The following is a 23034-nucleotide window of genomic DNA, read 5'->3' as shown; positions in this document are numbered from 1 at the left end:
ATTTTATAATTTTTTTTAGATTGGATATCCACTTTTAAATATGAAAAATATACATTTCCAATTTTAATTTTCTATCTAAATTTTTGGATGGGTCGGGAGATCGAGAGGTCGATGTAGACCGACACAAGTCAAAGGTCGAGAGGAAATCGAAGGTCGAGAGAACAAGCTAGGATCAAGGTTATTGTGGCCAAAGTTTGAAATGGATTGACACGGGGGTATAGGTTGAGATAGAATGACACATATCGAAAGTCAACACAAATAAGCTTGAGCCGAAGAAACTTAGGCTGAAATTCGATTAAAGTCAACCCAAATCAAATGTCAAAATAGGCGAAGTAGAAGGTCGAGACATTGCTCAATTTGTTTCTTTTTTCTTCATTCCTATAGCGCGAATCATTATACAAATCATCATAGAAAATTTTATTTTTTGTGAAGAAATCGATTTTTGTTTCCATCAGTTTTTCAAAAGTTGATAAATTTTGTGGATACGTAAAAGATCTTTTTTCTCTTAAGATGTCTAGAATTTGAATGAGATTGTGAACTAAAATTTAATCTCGACTAAAATCTAATATTTCTATTTATGTTCATTGGATTAATAATTGAAGAAAATAACAAGGCCAATGCAGACAATAAATGCCTAAATTAATTATAAATGTTAGTCCAAAGGGAAATTTGATATAAAGGAATGAAAAGCGATGATGACCCATTACATTACCGAATGAATATTTGATATAAGGCATGAAAAGCATTGATGGCCCATTACATTAACTAATTTTCAAGCAGGGTATAGTTTTCCATCATTTTGAACCCAATGATGTTTGTGGTTTTCACATTTTTCACACTTTCTTCGGCTTGTACAGTCTAAGTAAAATTTTATTAATTAATGGACAAATTAAGCATGTGCTTATAAAGAAATTGTGTTAAAAGTTAGATGTACAAATCTATGTGTTTATGTTTGTATATAGTTATATTCAACTTCAACACCTTTCGTAACTAAGCCTTGAGTGTTGTTGGACTCTTATAAGGGAATTGTCTTAATTTCTTCTGTGACTACCTGTACCTTTTCTCATAACTTTTGGTCAAGGAATTAAATGGAAAATTACATTGATGGATTGAGATAATGGGTGTAGAGAGATTAGGGTTTAAGGTTTAAAGGCTTATGCTTCATGTTTTTCTTGGTTATGGGTTTTGTTTTTGTTTTAGGTTTATGGTTTATCTAGTTTCATGTTTTTAAGGTGGGGGCTTCTTTTTTCCCCTCCCTAATTTTCTTTTCACACTCCTATAAAAGTTGTATTTCAAAAACACCCCTCATTAAGAAAATAATAAAATTCTTACACCTTATTTTTAACACTTTTTGGATTAGATATTATGGAAGCTATTTTCGAATGCAAAAAATATCATTCAAAAAATTTAGCGATTTTTTCAAGGCTAGCACCGTCCTGTCTTGACCTTTAAATATATTCTAGCCAATATCGACCTTTTCTTTGATCGAGTCTGTTTTAACCTATCTCAATTTTCAACTCCACCTATTTCGACATTTGATCTAGGTCAACTTCTCCCAACTTTTAACCCAAGCTTCTTCAACCCAAACTTATTTGTCTTTTCTTTCAACCTAGATTATTGTCTCGATCAATCCATTTCAAACTTTGGTTCTTATAAGCCTTTGTTAACCTTGGCCTATCAAATATACTCATCCACTATATTGCACTTTTACAAATATATTTATGATAGGACAACTCAAAATATATCCATATGAAATTTGCACAATGAAACAAGAAAATCAAAGTGCAATTTGAGAATTCCATTTGGGACAACTCAAAATATACCATTATAAAACTTGCACTGTGAACCAAAACAATCAAAGTACATTTCGACAGTTACTTTTAAGGTGTATGCCCACCTCAAATTATAAGGCTTTCAAAATTGCTACTATACCACCAACTCAAATTTATAGAATGAATAAAACAATATATTTGTAAACTGTAAAATTCATACAAAACTTAAAAGCCATTTTTGTTATCCTAAATTTAATATAAAGCCTAACTATAATCGACCAATTCCACAAAATAAGGCTCCATTATTTTCTGTGATAATTAAAAATTGTCATCACAAAAAACAATTCGAAGTGTTAACTCATATATACTAATCCACTATCTTCCAATTCGAGAAATCTATTTATGATGGGTAAACTCAAAATATACCATATGAAATTTGAACAATAAAACAAGAAAAAACAAAGTGCAAGAATTCCATGTGATACAACTCAAGATATTGTTGCCTTACAGAATTTGTGTTGTGAACAAAAAAACAAAAACATTGTTCGACAGTTCCATTTAGGGTGTATGCCTACCTTAAGTTATAAGGCTTTCAAAATTGCAACCACACATTGAGTAAATAAAACAACATTTCAACATAATATCAAATTCATACGAAACTCAAAAGCAATATTTATTACCCATAATTCAATATAAAGCACAATTGTAACCCATCAATTCCACACTAAACTCACAAACTGTCATTGTTTCCTACGATAATTAAAAAATTTCATCGTAAAAAATGATTCAAAGTTTTAACTCAGATATACTCATTCACTACCTTGACTATGATTAAATATGTCAAACTATGCTCCCTAAGTCTCAATATGAATGCACACAAATGTTACACAACTATAATTTCACATGCATCCTCTTAAAATATCTTTTGGGCTCAAGAAATAGCCACATAGAATAAAGCATTCATCTTGCAACTGCATTATAAACAATTCAAATGTAAGCATCTAAAATTTGCACTCTGAATAAAATGAATTTTATATGGCTTTCAAAATTTGAAACACAATATTAACTCAGATTTAAAATTGGAGGGACACTTTAATCTCTAATCAAAGACAATTAAAAGACTAACTCCTAATTTTGGACTCTAATGTGACAAGGTTTAGAGTTTAATTCCTTTTACCTAGATCACTCCTCAACGTGGAATCAAACATCAATAATATAAAATTCTACTCACTAAACAGTGAGGCACGTAGCTTTGGCTAACAAGACATACACACATCAATCTAGCTATGCCAAATTTAAATCAAACAATCAAGAAAAGTTGTCAAGAGTTGAAAGAGCACCAAGGACTTCCAAACCACTTGGACTTTTAATGGCCTTTTACAGATTAAAATAAAACCAAACAGAAAAACACAAGGCTAACAAAAGCCTATTACAAATCAAATCGAATCAAAACAATTACAAAACAATCAATCCTATGCTACGGTTCTAGTCATCCTTTCTGTAGAAAGATCCATGTTCCCACTTCTTGTGTAAGAATTCTCGTGCTCAATTTGTTGCTGCTGGATAGCTTTGGTCATTCTAGCTTCTGGCCAATCGTACAATACAGATTATAAAGTGTGGATCAGTGTATATGCCCTTAGTTAAACAGACTGCAAAAGGTGATATATATGACATCAAGCACTTCCCTTTATTGCCTCAATTAATCTTGTACAATTGGTGCAGGTAAAAGATCCTAGTTGCTCTCAATTAATTGCCTCAAACTGATACTGCACAGATAAATCCATCCACAATCAGCAGAACATCACTATCAATTTCAAGCTTAGATAAAGAAACATAAATGTGCTTTAAAAATAAACTTACCTGAAGAACATAAATGTTTATTCCACTTGTTTTATTCTTTCCAACACAATGGTTCTTCTCAATAACCCAATCCTAAGACCAAGAACTGATAACTAAGTCATACAATTCAAGGCACACTACTAACTCAAATTTAGACACGTAATAAAATTGTGAGGGAAAGATAAAAATAAAGAAGGGTATTTATGGATTTGAACGTAAGTTATGGTTTGTTAATTATTCTACGCACCTTGGTTTTTCCTTTATTCGCTTACCACTTCTCTTTGTTTAGTCTTCCAGCAATGAGAGAGAATAATAGACCCATTAAGATGTAAGTGGCTGATCTTGCCTTTTAACAAAAAATTTTGAAGTTTATACAACCAAGAGGGTAAAGAGAAAAAGAAACAATTAATAAATTCTTGAAAAAGAATAATAACCAGAAAAAGATATACTCAAAGTTTCTTTGAATTTAATTCCCGGGAATTAACAAAAACCAATCTTGAAAATATAGCTCTTAACTTCAGTCTCAAGAATTATGAAAATGAATAATTATATAAACAATTCATTAAATAAAATATACTTGTACCTTATCAATTGTGAAAGCATAACTAGCATCTCTCCACCGATTTCCAGTCACTTGCTGGTTGATCTATTCTTACAGCAATGATAGTAGTGTGTGAGAGTGAGTGAAGATGAAAGGGAGGAAAACAGAGAGAATGGACCGTGTAAGAATCCCAAGAATATCAAGAGAGAAATGAAAATAGTTGAGGATGAAATGAACAAGAAATCTTTTATAGTGAACAGAGTAATGGATGTCTTTCGATAGGCTACAGGTGTTAAAAATAAATTTTACATAAAACTGGTTAAATAGGTTTAAATAATATTTAAAAGGAAAATAAGTAACATATAATTGAGGATGTAAAACTCCCTCATGTTTGTTTGTGCTACTCAGATGTTTAGTTATAGTAATTTGGAATTGGAAAACTCCCTCCTCTAATCATGAGAGCAACTGCTGTCATCATATGCAAGTTACTTTCAGTGGAACTACCAAGAAAGAAGGAACAACACAAACAACAATTACTGCCCTGATAATTCCATCATAAAGTGGTATACGCAAAAGTCAACTAAGTTCTCTTAAGAAGACATTTCACTATTGCTTCATCACAAAGCTCAACAGTATTTTCCCATTTCCTTTCTTCATAGTTTGCATCAACATAAATATCATATATCTCTTTTTTTGCAACAAAGCCTTGAGTTCTCATCTCAAATAGCTTCTTAGCCTCCACAAATATCTTTTTCTTACAGAAAGCTTTTATAAGAGCATTATAGGAAGTAGCAGTTAGACTAAATCCCGTTTCAACCATTTCTTTATGCAAAAACCATGCATCTTTCATATTTCTACCTTTACAACGCCCTTTAATCAAAATATTATAGGAATTATTGTCAGGTATCACTCCTTGAGCATACATCTTCTTATAAATCTCTGTTATAACACACATGTTATTTCTAATATAGTATTGCTTCAAGAGAAAATTGAATGTTGTGGCATTTGGCCTTGTACCTTTTTTGAAAATCCATTTAGCTACCCTTTCACCATCTTCAACCATCCCTGACAAGCAAAACCCAATCATTAGCACATTGAATGCAACAATTGTAGGCTGAAGTTTTAAATCAAGCATAACCCACAACATTTAGAGTGCCTTGGCCATTTCATTCATCTTACAATAAGCGTCCGTGAGTGTAGTATATGTAATAGGGTCAGGATAAAACCTTGCCAGATCCATTTCTTACATAATTTTTATGGCTTGGTCTATATTTCCTACCTTACAAAGACCATTGATTAGTGCATTATATGTGCAGACATTTGGTGGAAGGCCCTTCTCAGACATTTAAAGAAGTTCATTTGCTATATCTACCTCACCACGTTTACACAAGAAATCAACCAATGTTGTACAAGTGACAACATTAGGAGTCAAACACTTCTCAACCATTTGGTTGTGAAGAGAGAATGCATCTTTCATTTCTCCAGCCTTGCAATACCCATGTATAAGAGCAGTATAAGTAACTTCATCTGATTCCAACCTTTTTCTAAACATTTCACTAAACGTTGTAGTGCCTCCACAACCTTTCCAGCTTCACCGAGCCCATTAATCACGGAAGTATAAGTCACAAAATCAAGAACTATTTTCTTATGTCTCATTTCATCAAACTATTTCTATTCAGGTGAAACATTCCCAGACTTGCCGAACCCACTGATGAGAGTTATATACACAACTTTATCAGGAAAAATCCTCTGGTTTATCATCTCCCTCAGGACTTGCTCTGCTTCAACTACCCTGCCAGTCTTAGAAAGAAGGGAAATTACGCTATTGTATGTGTATTGATTTAGCTTACACCCTTTTCCCTACAACTCTTCCATGGCTTTAAGACATGGTATTCCAACAAACATCCACTTCTGGATCCTTTCTGAACACCTTAATTGCCATCTTTTTCCCATCAAAACTGTTAGATAGCCTAGCTAGAAACAAATCACAAGAATCTGCAGAAACAAGAACACGTAATTTACTAATTTATAAACAGTTTCTGAGCCTATAGAAGCCACCCTGCTTCAACAAGAACTTGGAACAACACATCAAACACAAAGGGATGTGCACCCGTCCTTGTAATTGTAAATCAACCTCTTAGTAAATTGAGCAAACGAGTTACCAACATCCAATTGAGGCTTTTCCCAGAACTCAAAAACCAGCCTGTGAGCCGGTCTCAAGTACGTAGAAACCATAACAATCTGAAAAACAATGCAAAGGACTTCCAAACAAGAGTCCCATCGTAGGCACATCTAGTTAAAGAAATCCAACACCAGTTTATAATCCTCCTTGATGTTCATAAGAATGCACAACCAACTCATTTTTACAAAATGAATAAATATGAAGTCAAATCATAATCTGGAATCCTTCTACTTTAGCCCAACAAACCATCAAAAGATACACAAAGCATTCATCAACTGCCCGAATAACAAGGGGCAACACAAAATTTTCTATTGTGAACATAGAAAGTCAAAGTGCAATTTGACAACTCTATTTATGATGGAACAACTAAAAAATACCATATGGGATTTGCACAGTGAAATAAGGAAATCAAAGTGCAATTCGATAACTCCAGGAGAGACAATTCAAAATAAAAACTTATCGAATTTACACTGTGAACCAAAAAAATCAAAGTATTGTTCGACTGTTCCATTTAGGATGTATGCCTACCTCAGGTTATAGTGGTTTCAAAATTGCAGTCACACCATCATCAGCTCAGATTTATAGAATGAATAAAACAATATATCTGCAAGCTGTCAAATTCATACAAAATAAAACGAATAAAAGGCAATCAAATCAACAGAGTCAAAGGCCCACCAACACAAATATCGATGACTCTTTACAAAAAGATGAGTCAGAGTGGGTGAAAAAAATGTCGAGTGTGGAAAAGAAAGAGAAAAATAAGGAGAAAAATGCTCACCCAACACGGCTTCGAGAACGGATGGCCGACACCCAACAAAAAATCATAGCTGTAATGGCCAAGCTTATTTAAAATAGAAGAAATACTTTTTATGGGTATCAAATTAAAAGAAATACTTTTGTAGTCAAAGACCCAACAACACAAATGTCGATGATTCCTATCTCTTAAAGCTCAAGAGGAAAGCAAGAAGAATTAAATCGAAAAAAATAATCTCTTACAAGATTAAAAAGTACAGAAACCATAAGGTAATTACACAAACTCAAGACTCGATGAAGATAGAAATCAGCATTGCTTGTTCAGTGCTTGAAAAAGAATGGGCACAAACATCTGATATATATATATTTGTCATCTAAATACATTTCACATGATATATTGGTTGTCTTCTTTGCAAAGACCAAGAATGTCTTACTAGAAAACCAAGTTACGCAATCCATACATTCAAGAATGAAAAACTAATAGATAACTCCACTAATATAACATGTACAAGTGATTGTCACAAACCCCCACATTCCAATAACACGTCATTAATAATCCACCAAACAAGTTTAGTCAGCGACAATCAACCCAATATAACGATTGATCCAATATTCAAACCGACAGAGAAATTCCAAACGAAGTCTCTGCTTGTTGCAAACAAATAAATGCAAATAGTGCAAGCCCTGATATATTTTTATAAAACTGAAAAGCGTTATGGGACTCAATCCTCACACGAATAACCACGACAACTACAATTAACAGAGCACAAGAACGGAATGATCGGATAGAAATAGCATAACTATGAAAAACCAAAATTAATAGGGAAAACATATAAAGTAAGAAAGAAAGATTATTTTGAACATAACATGGCTCTATAGCTGAGAAAATTTTACGAGTCTGTAAAAGAACAAATTAAAATAGAAGGAAACGAAACTCTTTACAATAAGATGACTCAATTGCAGAAAGGAAAGTATAAGTGTGAACAAAAAGAGAGAACAGGAGGGAAAAGTGCTTATCCGCAACAATTTCAAGAAGGGAATGGCTGACACAGACGTGATGAAATTTTTTTTCAATTAGAAGAGGTACTTTTGTGGGTATCAAATAAAACCAATAAAAGGCAATCAAATCAACAGAGTCAAAGGCCCACCAACACAAATATTGATGACTCTTTACAAAAAGATGAATCAGAGTGGGTGTATCTTTTTTTCACATGTTTTATCCTTTGTATTTTTATATTTTTATAAATATATAACTTTTTAAACTTATAAATAATTGATCTTATTAAAAGTTAATTATAAACTTAACCATATTTATTATTATTTTTTTCTAAATCTCTTTCAATAAACAATAGACAAACATGGCACAGGTTTAAAACTAATATTTAATAAAAACATCTAACTGTCAAAATTCAATTGAAAAGTTGAAAAGTTTTAAATTTTTTTGATAACTTGATGTCAAAATTTAATAGAAACTTAATCAATAGTTTTCAAATTTATGAAGGATTCAAAACATAATTATGAATAATTTAATAATAATTATTTATTTTTTAACAATAAAACATTACATTAAAGTAGAGTTCCGAAGAAATATTCATTAAAAATTTTAAGTTAATTTTTCACATCCATTTTTTTATTAATATTTTTTTATTAAAATACATATGAATTCTATTTTCCTTATTATTTATTTAGACAAAAATAAATAAAACTTGAACTTCTCGAAAATAATTAAATTTGACTTGATTTTGATAGTTGAGACTTTTATAGGCAATATACATATTCTCCCATTCTCATACCACCTCCTAGTATTCTTCCTCAGCCTCATAAATATCTCAATTTAAATTTATTATAACACCTTTATAATTTAGTGGATAATCTAAAATACCTATATTAACTTTTATTTATTGCCTAACTTATCTCAAAGTGATTTTTTTACTCTTTTCTATAATTATTATTTGATATTTGTATAATTATAATTTATTTTTTTATATTTAATATTCACAAGAAAAAATGAATATCTCTTTAACATTGGATATTTGATAATATCAATTTTTTTTCCATTTATGATGGGGATGGACAAATTATTTTTGTAAATTTATTTTTAGTTCAGAGATAGTATAAGATAATCAAACCCAAAGAAAATAGAAAATCTTATTTCATCTTAGTGTAAAAAAACTAAAATTATTCCATAACCATAATTTTAAGACAAATTAGTATCTAATTTAATATTATATTGATCCTTAAAATTATGATTTTGTAAATTTAAAAGTAGATACATATATAAAGAGATATTCTTTACATTATTTTCTCAGCCAAAATGTGCCTTAATTTTAAAAAGTCAGAGTTACCAAATTAAAATCAAATAACACCCTTTTGAGATTCCAGTTATGGATTTCTCACACTCCTTGTCTTTATAAATTGAGCAGCAAGAGAAGTAGAATTTACTTTGCCAAAGATGGCTATCAGCCCCAAATCAAAAGCCCTTTGCTTTGCCCTAAGTCTCTTAGGAACCCTTGATTTCATAATCTTCTCTCAAGCCACTACTGATTTTCTCATTCACCGGGATTCCCCTTTATCTCCCTTCTACGACCCTTCAATCACCCACTTTGATCGCTTGCACAATGCTTTCCAACGCTCATTCAAACGCATCAACCATCTCAAAGCTGCTGCTGATAGCCTTAACCATGGCAGCAACCTACAGGCCCCTATGAAACCTGGTGGTGGAGAGTATCTCATGAAGATTTTCATCGGAACACCACCTGTTGAAGTAATTGGCATTGCTGACACAGGTAGTGACCTCATATGGACACAATGTTTGCCATGCAGACAATGCTACAATCAAACTATCCCTCTCTTTAACCCTAGTCGTTCCAAATCATACCAGACAATACCATGCCTACCTACACTTTGTAGCCAAATACTAGGTTTACCAAGAACACAATGTCCTGATAAGAAAACATGTGGTTACAGTTGTGCTTATGCAGATGGTTCTCATACTGCGGGAAACCTTGCTTTTGAAACAGTAACCATAGGCATCAGCAACCCAATTTCTCTTCCAAATGTTACATTTGGTTGTGCTCACGATACTGGTGGCATATTTGATGCGTCAGGATCAGGCATAATTGGCCTTGGTGGTGGCAACCTTTCACTGATTTCTCAATTGGGTCCCTATTCATCTGGTGGGAAGAAATTCTCCTATTGTCTGATTCCCAATACAGTGATGAATGAGAACTCCACCAGCAAGATTAATTTTGGAAACGGTTCTTTGGTTTCTGGTCCTGGAGTCGTTACAACTCCTCTTAATAATCTTGGTGGCTTTTCAGTCACGTTGGAAGCCTTGAGTGTAGGGAAAGAGAGGATTGAATTTGCACCCAAGGGTAATGTTACCAAAGGAAATATGTTGATTGATACTGGAACGACTTATACTCTTTTGCCATCTGATGTTTATAATGGTTTGGTACATGCTTTAAGCAAAGTAATTAGGGCTAAAAGGGTGCGTGACCCTACCGGTACTTTTGACCATTGTTATGAAAGCAGTGACAAAAATATGAAACTCCCCATTATCACAGCACATTTTGAAGGAGGAGATGTGAATTTGCCGGCAGTGAATACATTCTCTATGGTGAAGAAGGATGTGATATGTTTAGCAATGGTTACACAGTACCAATTATCTCTCTTAGGAAACTTGGCTCAGACCAATTTCTTAATAGGATATGACCTTGAGTCTCGCACTTTCTCCATTAAACCTACTGATTGTAGCAAGTTATAATTATGAAACACTAATTTATGTTTCTTCAATCAGAAATAAATCATAATGAATACTATTATTACAGAACTAACGGTTGCTTTTATGTGCTGGGTTGTTTCAAGTTTTTTTTAATGAGCATTTATTGAAACTAATTTGTATTTATTTTTATAATTAATTTTTTATTTATTATGGCTTAAACTATTGTTACATTAAAGTTTTTTTTATAACTTTTAATGCATGTGATTTTTCTATATAATCTTATAATAAAACATTAGTTTTAAGCAGTATAAGAAAATATGTTAAAATATAAATGAAAATAATTAAAGGAATTAGATGAGTTATAAGTGATTTCAAGGGTTTGTTTGGCAAAGTTAGCTAATAAGCTAGTAGATGATAAGTTTCTAGTTTATATGGTTTAGGTTGATAATCAAAGTTATTGACAATGGTTGGTAAACTAAACTGATATAGAATAGGATAAATAACTACATATTAATTTTTATTAATAAATGAAATTTGGGTTTTTTTAGACGAAAAGATTATTAAACTTTAAGTATTGATGCTTACTTTTTACAAGTTATATCTGAACAAGTAATTTTATTTAGATGAATTGTGAAATAAATATCGATGAAAATTAAATTTTATTTATTTTTGAAATAAAAAAATTATTTCTCAATTTGAACCATTCTTAGATTTAATTTATTTTTACAATTTTAATTTTGTATAACTTTAATTTATAATATTGAGTATCTTTTTAATTTGGATTATATAAAAATTAAAAAGTATATAAAATTAGAAAAAAAAGAACAATAAAGATAATGCAATAAAATCAAAAGATAGTAATAAAAAAAATTAAATATATTTATAGTCTCAAAACTTAAATATGAAACTAAAATTTGTCACTGTCCTAAACTTTGATATATTTTTTATTTTTAAACTTTAAAAATAAATTGGTATAGTTCTCTTGAACCAACATTGCTATTTATTTTTTACCTATTAAATAATGTTTTCGATTGATTAAATTGAAATATATCAATGTAAACAATTTAAATGTTAGTATGAAATATTATTTAATATGTCAATAAAGATTTTGTTTCAAATATTAAAATAAAGATCAATTTTAATTTTGTATTAATGTGGACGAAATACAAATATATTTAATCTTTTAAGCCTAATTTATAAGTTACAAACTTCTAAAATAAAAATATATTTCAAAATATTTATTAAATATTTTATATTGGTCAAACTAACTAATAAATTTGTATAATAATAAGCTAATAACTAATTTATTAATTTTAACAAATGCACTAAAGTAATTTATAATTTGTAAGCTAATCAAATTAATTATGTAGCTTGTAGTTTATAAACCAGTTAAAGTAGTTTATAAATTAAAAATGTAAAATAGTTATTTCAAGTTATTTATAAATAATTTCGTATTGGTCAAACTAGGTATAAGTTATTCAAATAATAACGGATTTGTTAATCTTGTATAAGACGCTCAAAATAATTTGTGATTGATAAAGTAGTTAAAGTATTTTCTAGCTGAAAAGCTAACTAAAGTAGCTTGTAACTATAAGTTTATAAAATAAGTTACTTATTACTTAATCAAGCACGTATTGATCGATAGATCAAAGTATTTTTGTAGTGAAATAAGTTATTAACTAACTTATTCGTAGTTGTAATTCATATTAAATGAGAAACTTGCTAATTTTATTATATATACATTATATTTTATTTAATAAATTAAATGTGAATTTAATTTATCTATTATATTAATGTTGGTTTTTATTTTAGAGCAAAATATTTTATTTTTCTACAATTTTTAATTTTGATTCAATTTTTTCATTTGAATCTTTTTAATTAATTAAATTATTTTTATAGTACTTGAAATTAATATGTTAAGTTTAAGATTTACTTGAATTAAAATAAAAAATAAACATATATCAAATTAAGTATTAAACTTAAATTATGAAAGTTTTAAGAAAGAAAGTAAATATATTTATCTTAAAATGAACGTTATATATCAAGTAATAAATTAATATTGATTAACATAACTTCTATTAATTAGTACCCATATTAAAAATAATATGTTTTATACCGTTTCTAGTTTTGATTGAGAAAGAAAATCCTCATCTACACAAATATATGTTTCATGAAGATACGTTAAAGGATACTTAATTTTTTTTTAAATGGATACTTATTTTTTTAAAAAAAATAAATACTTAATTTTTTTATTTATTTAAATAGATGTTTATGTTTACAATAAATGATACTCATTTTTTACAGTAAATGGTATTATTTTCTCTTAGTTATTTAAAAGTAATATATTGACTAATTCTTGATAGTAAACTGATATTCCTTTTCTCTAGTTATTTAAAAATAATATATTGACTAAATTATGCAACTAAAATTTTGAATATAAAAAATAATTTTTTTATGAGAATAGCATAAGCATTTCATTGTTACAAAATTAAAAATTGTCTTGTAAAAAATATATTTTAAAATATTATTTTAACATAAATAAATAATTAATTATAAATCTATGATCAAATTTATTATTATTTACGAATGATTTGAATATAAATGTAAACATAAAGAAAATTAAAAAATATATAATTATTTTTCAAACAAAACATTTTACATTAACACTTAAACATGGTTTACACGACTAAATAATGTTATAAAGAAGTTATAGATTGTGTAACAGAGAGTCATACAAATTCTAAACATGACTACTATTAATAATTATGGTAATCATTTTCATCTTGAAGATTATATTGTGGTTGATGTTGTTGATTTTGACTAATCTCTTGACCATCAGTACTTGATTGATTTTTCAATTTGTATATAAAACTAGGAAGAAAAGTTTGCATTGCAATAGACATGACAATTTATTGAACGATTCTTTATGAACATAATCTTAAAAAACAACAAAATAAATAAATAAACACCATAAATTAATACAGATTTTAGAATAAAAAAAATTCAAATTTGTTCAACGAGTTTCGAAAACCGTTAAAGGACTCAACGATTTTCAAAAAATGTTGAAGGCCTTAACGGGTTTTGATAATCGTTGATTCCTTCAACGTATTTCGAAAATTGTTAAAGGTCTCAATGATTTTCGAAATCTGTTGAAGGCTTCCACGGTTTTTAAAATCCGTTGAAGACATCAATGATTTTCAATAGGCCTCAATGATTTTCTACTCCCTAGCTTTTCCAGATCAATGCACAAGCCAAACCAATATATATAACTATACAAATGTAATCAAAACCATAATAGTATATTAGCTTTCCTTCCTTTAAGAGAGTGTCTGCTATATAAGGATATTGTAGTGTTTGTGGTCCAATAAATATTGTGATGGTGGAATGCCACGAAGAGAAAAAAAAAGAACTAAGAGGTAGAAAAAGAACAAATGAGAGAAAAAAAAAGAGAAAACGTGGAGAGTTTTAAAGTTAAAAATAAAAATAAAAATACTCTAAATTAAAAGTATAAATCTATTAACAAAATTCGTTTATTTGTGAAGCGAATTCTAAACTTTGTTTTTTAAAAACATCTCAAAAGACATTGAATGTAATAAAAATTGTGTTATATATATAAATATAGCTTACCGTGTATCATATCTGAAATTAAAAACGTAATATGTGTCATTAATGAAAAACAAAATCGAGTGATAATTCTTTTCTTTGGAGAGAAGACATTGAAAAGATAATATGGTCGTTCAAATATTACATTATGCTTTAGGAACTTGCTATAGGTAATACAATAAGTCCATTGCTCATGCATTGTAAGATGCTCGAAGACACTTAAGCATATGGAAGCATTTGAATAAGAAAGTGACAAAACCAATTATATTTTCTAAAAGTATATATCACTTAAGTAATGAGATCACTCAAACGAGAAATACCTTCAGAAATATAAATATATATATATATATTATTTCATTGAGATGTGATTGATGATTCTGACATTTTGATTGCAAGTGGTTTAAATGAAACTTGTGTATTCGCCTTCACAGGGAGATTTGATTGATATATGTGTTATGTACATAAAGTGATATATTTTTTTTTAATGAGTTCCTCTTGAGGGTGCTTATGCTGTTATGTTCTGATTAGGATAATCATACTTTGACAAAAAAAATTTTGACAACATCTTAACATCATTTACGTGTTCTGTTATTGGTACAAAATTACTCTACAATCAATAATAATAATCATAAACACTAACATGGACGAATCACAAAATAACACGTAAATGATGTTAAAATATTGTAAAAAAATATTGTCAAAGTATCATTATCCTATGGATTAAAATAGTATCCAAAGTTACTTCCATTTTGTTTTTCTTTTATCTTTGCCTAAAATAAAGAATAAAAATATTTTTTAACACGTTCCTACCTGCTTTCAATGACTATTCTATTACTAACATTCATGACAACAAATAAATGTGTTGGTGCCAAATATAACTTTTGTAAAATAATTTAAACTTACCTTTACAATAAATTTTTAATTTTATTCTATATTAAAATTAAAAATACATGAAATGATAGAAAAAATACAGTACACTATGCAATTGAAAAACAACACAAGATGTTTTAACTAAAATTTGTCAAATATATATAAAGTTGGACTTAATTTATACTCATTAACAAGATATAAAATAATCTTTCAAATTGTCCAAACAAATAATTTAAAATTTAATTCAATTAATTTTTACAAATATTTAAAATAAACAATTCAATGTGCATGCAAATAAAATGACTAAAAAATAAATACAAAATATCAATCAAACATACACATATTTTAAAGTAATCATGTCTTATCATGTGATAACATAACCAACAAGTATGAAATTATCATAATTTATTCTCACTAATTATAGCAAGAAAAAACATTTAATTTTTAAATTATGGTGTGTTTTATTTGCTATTACCATTTATAGGTAATATTATTTTAATGAAATATATTTTTTATTGGCCATACCATTTTAAAGAAATTTATTATTTTTAAACGTAGTTAATTTAAAATATAAATAAGTTACTTTGTTTTATAAATATCTAATCTAAGTAAGTAATGACATTTCTAAAATATTAACAAAACAATAGGAAACAATTTATGTTAAACTCATTAAAATATCAATGTTTAACAATATTTTTTTATATTAATATATTATTAATCTTTCCTTTCACTTTCACTTTCATCATAATGAAGCTCCTCCAATACGCCCTTCTTTATTGCTGTTCTGAAAATTTTGGAACTCGGTTAGGATTTGCCAAAATTATGATAACGTTTTCAAATCGAGAAATTAAGCATTAATTGGAAACAATAATAGGCATATTTTGCTTGAATTATTAAACTAATGTTTATCTTAACAAAAGCTTTACAAAAAGAATGAGGTGACAGTGAAGTGGTCGTAATGTTCAAGGATGATCAAATAAAGAGTAAACAGTAGATTATAAATTGAGAAAAATCCAACGGTGTAAATACGCTTTCTCACGGTGAGAACCTTGATAGAGTATCCGAGGGTAGCCTCTACCACCCAGTCGGAAACGAAACAATGGCAGTGTTGCTACAAACTCGTTACGCTCTCACTATATGTTCGCCGCGTTACCCTTATCACTTCCCAAATCCTTATTATCATAATCCCTTTCTTATAATCCCCGCCACATCCACCAAATTCCTATCCTCATTCCATGCACCACCAATTGCATTCTCCGCTCACCCAACTCCCTCACGCGGTTCGCCGCCCTCACCCACTGCCTCCGCTTTCCACCGCGAGCCACCTCCACAAACGCCACCTATCAAGGCTGTGGCGGGCCTGGCTGCCTCCGCCGTGCTTTTTCTCTGCATCGGCGTTCGCTTGTGTTTGGCCTCTTCGCCGCCGTCGCCTCTACCTGCCGGTCCTCCCGTCGTTCAAGAGGACCAAAATGTTCAAGGTTTCTAAGAAGCTCGATACTCTCTATTCTCTGATATGTTATTCTTTGATTCGGTGGTTAGTTACTGCTTTCTCGGGTTTTCTTAGCTTTCTCTCTAATCTCGTAAATGTTGAATGCTTTTTTTTTCAGTTTTTTCCTAATAATTGTGGAAAATGTCCCCTTATAGTGTGATTTGGTTTTTATATTTTTTTTAGATATTCATGATGGCAACAAAAGAAAAATATAGAGGATAACTCATTTGGTTGCTTGATCTTAGCTGGAATTGTAGCTTTTTAGCCAAACCTGGATATCTACGAGCTTTTAGTTAAAGGTTAATCCTTTGAGGCTCGGAAGTTTATTGCAGAAGTTGCTTTTTCCCAACATATGTTCTACTATACCCATGGATTCAAAATTGAGCCCTGGATTACATGTTTAAGGGACGTTTTATCGGCCAACCGTACCGAACTGGAGCTTGGTGTTGAAATAATGTATATATATATACTTTAATATGGAACTATTTCACTTTCTTATCTGCCATCCATACCGCACTGCCGTTCCATGTTGGTAGGGAAAATTGAGCTTGAATAAGGTACAATTTCACAGAAACATAAACACGGGATTTCTTATCATTTGATTGTGTATACAAAACTTTTGACATGGACTACCTGAATAAGTTTTATTGTTTGATTTTGATAAAGCATACAAAAGTTGTTTACAGGAAGGGGAAAAATTCAATTATTTCTTTAAAACACATAAGCTACCTCAGGATGGACACTAGGAACACGGAGTATGAATGAAAATTGAACAAAAGATGGGAATGATTTTTTGGTGTTTTGTTTCTTTAAGTTCTTCTGTTCTTGCTGCTACATTTTCATACTGAGATTCTATTATTTATTTTACATTTTAAAATTTGTATTAGCTTCTTCCATTAAAAGGAAGTTGATTTTACAAAATTTGTTATGGTTTTCCTTAATTCTATCTGTATTAAACTCAAATAGCACTTGCTACCTATCAGTTGTCCTGACTGTTTTGGCATAGGTTGAGAAGAGTCATAATGATAACCTCTTACGTTGGTTATGGGTACATTCTCACATAATTATCCTCTTTCTTGGTGTGTGATGTTTCTGCTGGAGGATGAACTCCTGTGGTTTAATTGATAGAAAATCAACCTCTCTAAATGGGTTGGTTGATGTTGTGATTTGTGGTTTAATTTTCACAGATGATCATGATGGAAGAAAACAAGATGACAAAGACACTGTTGTAGATAAAGAATTAGAAGAAGCTTTTAATACCTGGAAATCTAAATCATTTGCATTGACTGTTCCCCTGAAAGTTGTTGCTCTACGTAGTTCTATACCTCCTTCATGGATCAAGGTTTGTGACACATATTCCTAGTTTTCTGTTTAACCTGTTATAGTATTTATTACACTTTATTTTTTCTCCTTGCTGGTTCTTGGGAATTGCCTTTCTTTATTCTTTCCCATCTGAATGTGTATTGTTTCCTCAAAAGTTCTCTGAAATCCTAATATCATGTCTTATTACGAACTCTCTTCTAGTATCAATTAACATATTATTTGGTGAGAACATTGTAGTCAGAGTTGTGTTCCAACTCGTAGAATCAATCCTAGGTTTTCTGTAGCGGGTTAGTTCATGTTCAGAATAGCTGCTTAGCAAAATAAGTAGACTCACCATGTTGAATTGTAAAAGCAGTGGAATTGGAGAGTATTCTGAGTTTGTGTGGATCATGTTTTGTGTGCCAACCTTTTTGCGCTGTGCCAAGTTCCTTTCCTTTTTCTTTGTTTTGTACTTTGTAAACCTAAGCCCAAAATACCCAAGCCCCGAAACCAACTTGTTTGTAAGCGCAACACTAATAACAGAGGAAAACACCTTTGCTGACCTGTCATCATTGCATCTTCTTCAACCTCTGGCACAAAATCTGCCTCCTTTCATACCGAACCCCAAAAATGTTGAATGAACCACTACAACTAGAGCTCTCCTCTGCCATCCTTTGTTAGAATTCTAAGTATGAGTCTAAGTCTCACATTGAGTAAAAATGAAAAGGTGGAGCACCATATAAGATTGAAGATCAATTAACTCATTACCTTAAGGTTTGGGTAGAGAGTGGTATCAATCTGGTTGGACTCAAGTTTCATTGATGTTGTATCTCCCAGTGAACCTCCTCCTCCATAAACTAAACATCCTTGAGGTTGTTAGAATCATTGTTTGGTTCATCTGCATCTTCTACTACATCGTTTATGTGGTTGAATGGTTCTCTTTCAGTGGAAGAAATGAGATCTCTTGAGTGATTATGATTTCAAGTGTTGTGTTTTTGTACTAGGAGTAGTTAACTTGGCACTACTACAATATTTTAAGTTTCTTTGTTTGTCATTCATGACTTGTGAGTTGGGTTTTCTATTGTACGGGGTTTAGTCATTGACTTTCATATGCTTATTGATCTATGATTATAACTTTACGCTTAATTAACTATTTGGTGTGTTACATGTGTTTTTTCTTACGTTATGTTATCACATATACATACATACATAAATTTTTATTTGAGTTTTATATGTACAGTAGAATTTGTGTTTCCGTTTTCATGATTTATGATTTTGTATCCCCTTTCTGAGTCTGGATAGATTCTTGAGTTTAACTACATTGGGTGAATATACGCAATTTCATATTGTAGGTCCTTTGAATCTACCATGTTATTTTAAGCAAGTTATAGGTTTTCGATTAATTTAATCTATATCTGCTTTAACTTATTTAATAGTATGTCATGTTAATTTTTCTTTATTTTTAGGACTTTATAAATTGTCAAGGGAGGAGAATGAAGTTTAACGTCAAGTATTATGCAAGTCTTGAGAGCATCTTTTCTGACCTAACAATTCCCTTTACTAAAGGAAAAATTGGGCCAGCATCTGCTTTGGCAGCAGATATTGTTGGTATTGGCGATTCATGGCTCAAATATGCTATTAAACAAGCTATAATTGAGCCAATAAGAGATGTAGAAGATCAGGAGTGGTTTAAAAGCTTAAATGACAAGTGGAAGGTAACACTATATTTTGTATCTTTCTTCACCTTCGAGCTTGTCTCTCAAGATTTGGTCTTATGCTTTTTTATCACCAAAACATTGATTTCTTGAACTTATTTCATCTTAAATTTGATGTTTTTGCATACTTCATCGAGCATGTATGAAATATGAATATCTTTATTTTAAAAGTCATATAGTTGCAAACCAAGATATCGCACTTGTCTGAATGCTTTGTGTACACTTGGTAATGTGACATATTTGTAGTATGCTCATTTATGTCTGCATACTTCTATGTTTGTGCTAAACTGACATAATTTGTATCACAGTAGATTATTTATGAGTTTCTTTCATAGCAGAGAGAGCACCTATATACCTTATTTTGAGATAGAGACTGTAGGGGTACGTGTAAAATGTAGTTATTTACTATATAAGGGATAACAGTATAGGCACAGCCCAAAAGAGTGGAGTAAGGAAATTGTAGGAAAAAAGGATGCAAAACACTACCACAGAGGAGCGTTGTTGGGAATGAGATTAAATGGGATTGTGGGGAAAGAAAAGGGAAGTTTGGACAGTAAGGGATTGTTATGGTTATGAAGAGGTCATGTCTTTTGCAAGGGATTAGTCCTGTGACAGTTGTTACCTTCGCTAATTGAGCCAACTGTTCCTTTCTTCCATTTGAATTCAATGAAATTCAGTGGTCTTTCGATCTTATAATAATATGTTTCTTCTATTTAACAGGGTGGAGTAAAAGATCTTGACCAAAAAATTCTAACCTAGACTATAAAAGGGGGACAAGGCTTTGTTGTTGCTATGAAATTTTTTTATTTCATATTTTCAAGATAAAAAAATAATTTTGGGGCAAAAGGTGGAAGCCTGAATGGATCAGCTATCACAGGTAAAAATAGTGAAACGGAGTACAGGTAGTCTTGGACAGAGAAGTATCACTATTATCTGTAGTGCTATAATATTGACACAGCTATTTGTTCTTGAACCTCGGAAGGGTAGCCATTGTATTTTGTAATAGGTACCTGGATATTTATCAAAATGAGCTCTTATGCAGTGCAGAGACATCACTACACTGATTTTGTAATTACTAACATAAATATATCACCTCAACCCATTACTTGTCCTTTTGGGAATGTATCTTAGATTGTCATGATAGCAAGAACCTGGTCTATACATCTCCTTGATTCACGTTGATTATCCCTGAGGTTAATTCTACCTACACAAAATTTGTTGGTTACTATTCTATTGGAGTGTTTCTTGGTTGTCATCAAAGTGTATTATATATCTTCTTGATTTTTAGTGCATTTGCCTAGGTATACAATGTTAAGTTAGTTGTTTTCCTTTTGGGTTGTATCTTGATAGCATACGTTACACTCTCTAACAAAGTTCCAGGTATACCTACGCAGGAACTCTGAGGGAGAAATAGATCCTAAAGGTGATACATGGGCTGCTCCATATCGATGGGGCTGCATGGTAATAGCATACAAGACAAATAAATTTCAAGAGCATAAGTTGGCTCCTGTAGAGGTACGTTGTTTTTAGTGGCTAGTGTGAAATGCTTGTAGAGTGTTACGTGAGTATATAAAATGAAATGACAGGACTGGGCGGATCTTTGGCGGCCTGATCTAGCTGGAAGGATTTCAATGATTGATTCTCCTAGAGAAGTTGTTGGTGCAGTTTTGAAGTATATGGGGACTTCCTATAATACAATTGACATCAATGCTGAAGTCAATGGTGGGAGAGACGCTGTTAAACATAATTTGGCTTTGCTCGCGAAACAGGTATTGTTACTGAGTGATCTCTCTACTGATGCTGTTGTTTTCTTGTTGGAACAGCGGTGGAAAACTTTACAAAACAATACATGACACATAATACTTTTCTTTTTTCTTTTTCAAACAATAATTTAAGTTTCTATCCTTTTTATACATATCTGTAGGTTCGACTGTTTGATAGTTCAAACTATCTAAAAGCTTTTGGAGTTGGAGACGTTTGGGTAGCTGTTGGATGGAGTAGTGATATTATTCCTGCTGCTAAACGCCTGTCTAATGTTGCTGTTGTTGTTCCAAAGTCTGGAGCGAGTTTATGGGCAGATCTTTGGGTATTTCTCTTACTGTATCTTGCATTTTAGGTTTCATATCTGATAGATTCATGGTTTTAAGAAATTATGTGCAATGGAAAACTGTTAGTGGCACCCTCGCAGTACTGCCGAAGGAGATTGTTGACTTTTTTCTGCCACCGTTTTTTACCCTTGTTTTTATTTTCCCAGGCAATTCCGGCTGCATCTAGGATTGAAACAAGTCGGATTGGTGGACGTGTGAGAGGGCCGTCACCATTAATCCATCAGTGGATTGAGTTTTGTCTGCAATCTGCCAGAGCTCTCCCCTTTAAGCAAGAGGTGATCCCAGGTGCCTCTCCCTCAAATCTTCAAGGTCATTCGGCCAATGTGCCCATCGAGTTAACCAATGGTAGACCAAAGCTAAAGGGTAACCTAGTTGATGGAGCTCCTCCACCAGACATCTTAGAAAGGTGTGAGTTTCTAGAGCCATTATCTAATTCGACATTGTCAGATTACCATTGGTTGATTACCTCCATCCAGGAACCTAGCCATGGATTGATACACAAAATGTATCATAATATCATATCACTGGCTAAATTTTCTGGGTGGTTTAATTCAAAACTTACTTGAATAATGTTACTGAGCTGTGTGGTACATGTCAAGGATCCGTGGCTGATAATTTGAATGACCAGAAATTTAATAAAATTTACTGATTACAAACAAGGTTAAGAGGCTGTCCTTCAAACCCAACAATGCCGTAGCTACATGGGAGAAACGCTGATGCTCTCCTCCACATTGTTCGTAAGCAACGGATTTTGTGTAAAGTTCATCTGATTATAGATTATTCATGTACAAGTGCATGAGTTTATTCATTTTTTAAAACCTAATGTCTTTTTGAAGAGAATTGTTAGCACTAAGCAACTGCTGTACTTGAGTGGGCACGACCACATAAACGCTTAATATTATATTAACGTCAATAACATTAACATATTATGTATTGAAACAAATAAATCTAATAATAATTTCGGGATGATTTTAGACAAATCTGGTCCCTGAAATGTTAAATAAAAAGGTGAATGAATGTAATGCCTTAAAAATAGAAAACATGTAACATCCCAAAATATAGTAATTACCATAGTTTAGAAATAATTACATTTAACAGTAAAACATGCAGTCTTTACATTTAACAGAGATCAAGGT

At 31.1% G+C, this 23034-nt stretch overlaps 2 protein-coding genes and 1 pseudogene across 2 annotated transcripts; 2 read left to right on the top strand and 1 right to left on the bottom strand.

The window, feature by feature from the left end:
- Positions 1–3056: 3056 nt before the first annotated feature.
- LOC108328358 (pentatricopeptide repeat-containing protein At1g05670, mitochondrial-like) lies at positions 3057–8179 on the bottom strand (annotated as a pseudogene).
- A 1360-nt stretch (positions 8180–9539) lies between these two features.
- On the top strand, positions 9540–10853 carry LOC108339148 (aspartic proteinase CDR1-like). Its single transcript, XM_017576293.2, has one exon. It carries the CDS (start codon positions 9540–9542, stop codon positions 10851–10853), a length of 1314 nt encoding a protein of 437 aa, XP_017431782.1.
- Positions 10854–16291: 5438 nt separating this feature from the next.
- Positions 16292–22822, top strand: LOC108323528 (uncharacterized). Its single transcript, XM_052872063.1, has 7 exons — positions 16292–16762; positions 17961–18115; positions 19542–19790; positions 21171–21305; positions 21377–21559; positions 21715–21876; positions 22045–22822. Exons 1-7 carry the CDS (start codon positions 16384–16386, stop codon positions 22462–22464), a joined length of 1683 nt encoding a protein of 560 aa, XP_052728023.1. The 5' UTR covers positions 16292–16383; the 3' UTR covers positions 22465–22822.
- The last annotated feature ends 212 nt before the right edge of the window (positions 22823–23034 follow it).

Source organism: Vigna angularis, chromosome 1 (genome assembly GCF_016808095.1).
Source record: "Vigna angularis cultivar LongXiaoDou No.4 chromosome 1, ASM1680809v1, whole genome shotgun sequence".
NCBI lineage: Eukaryota > Viridiplantae > Streptophyta > Magnoliopsida > Fabales > Fabaceae > Vigna > Vigna angularis.
This window is presented reverse-complemented; position numbering and strand designations above follow the sequence as displayed.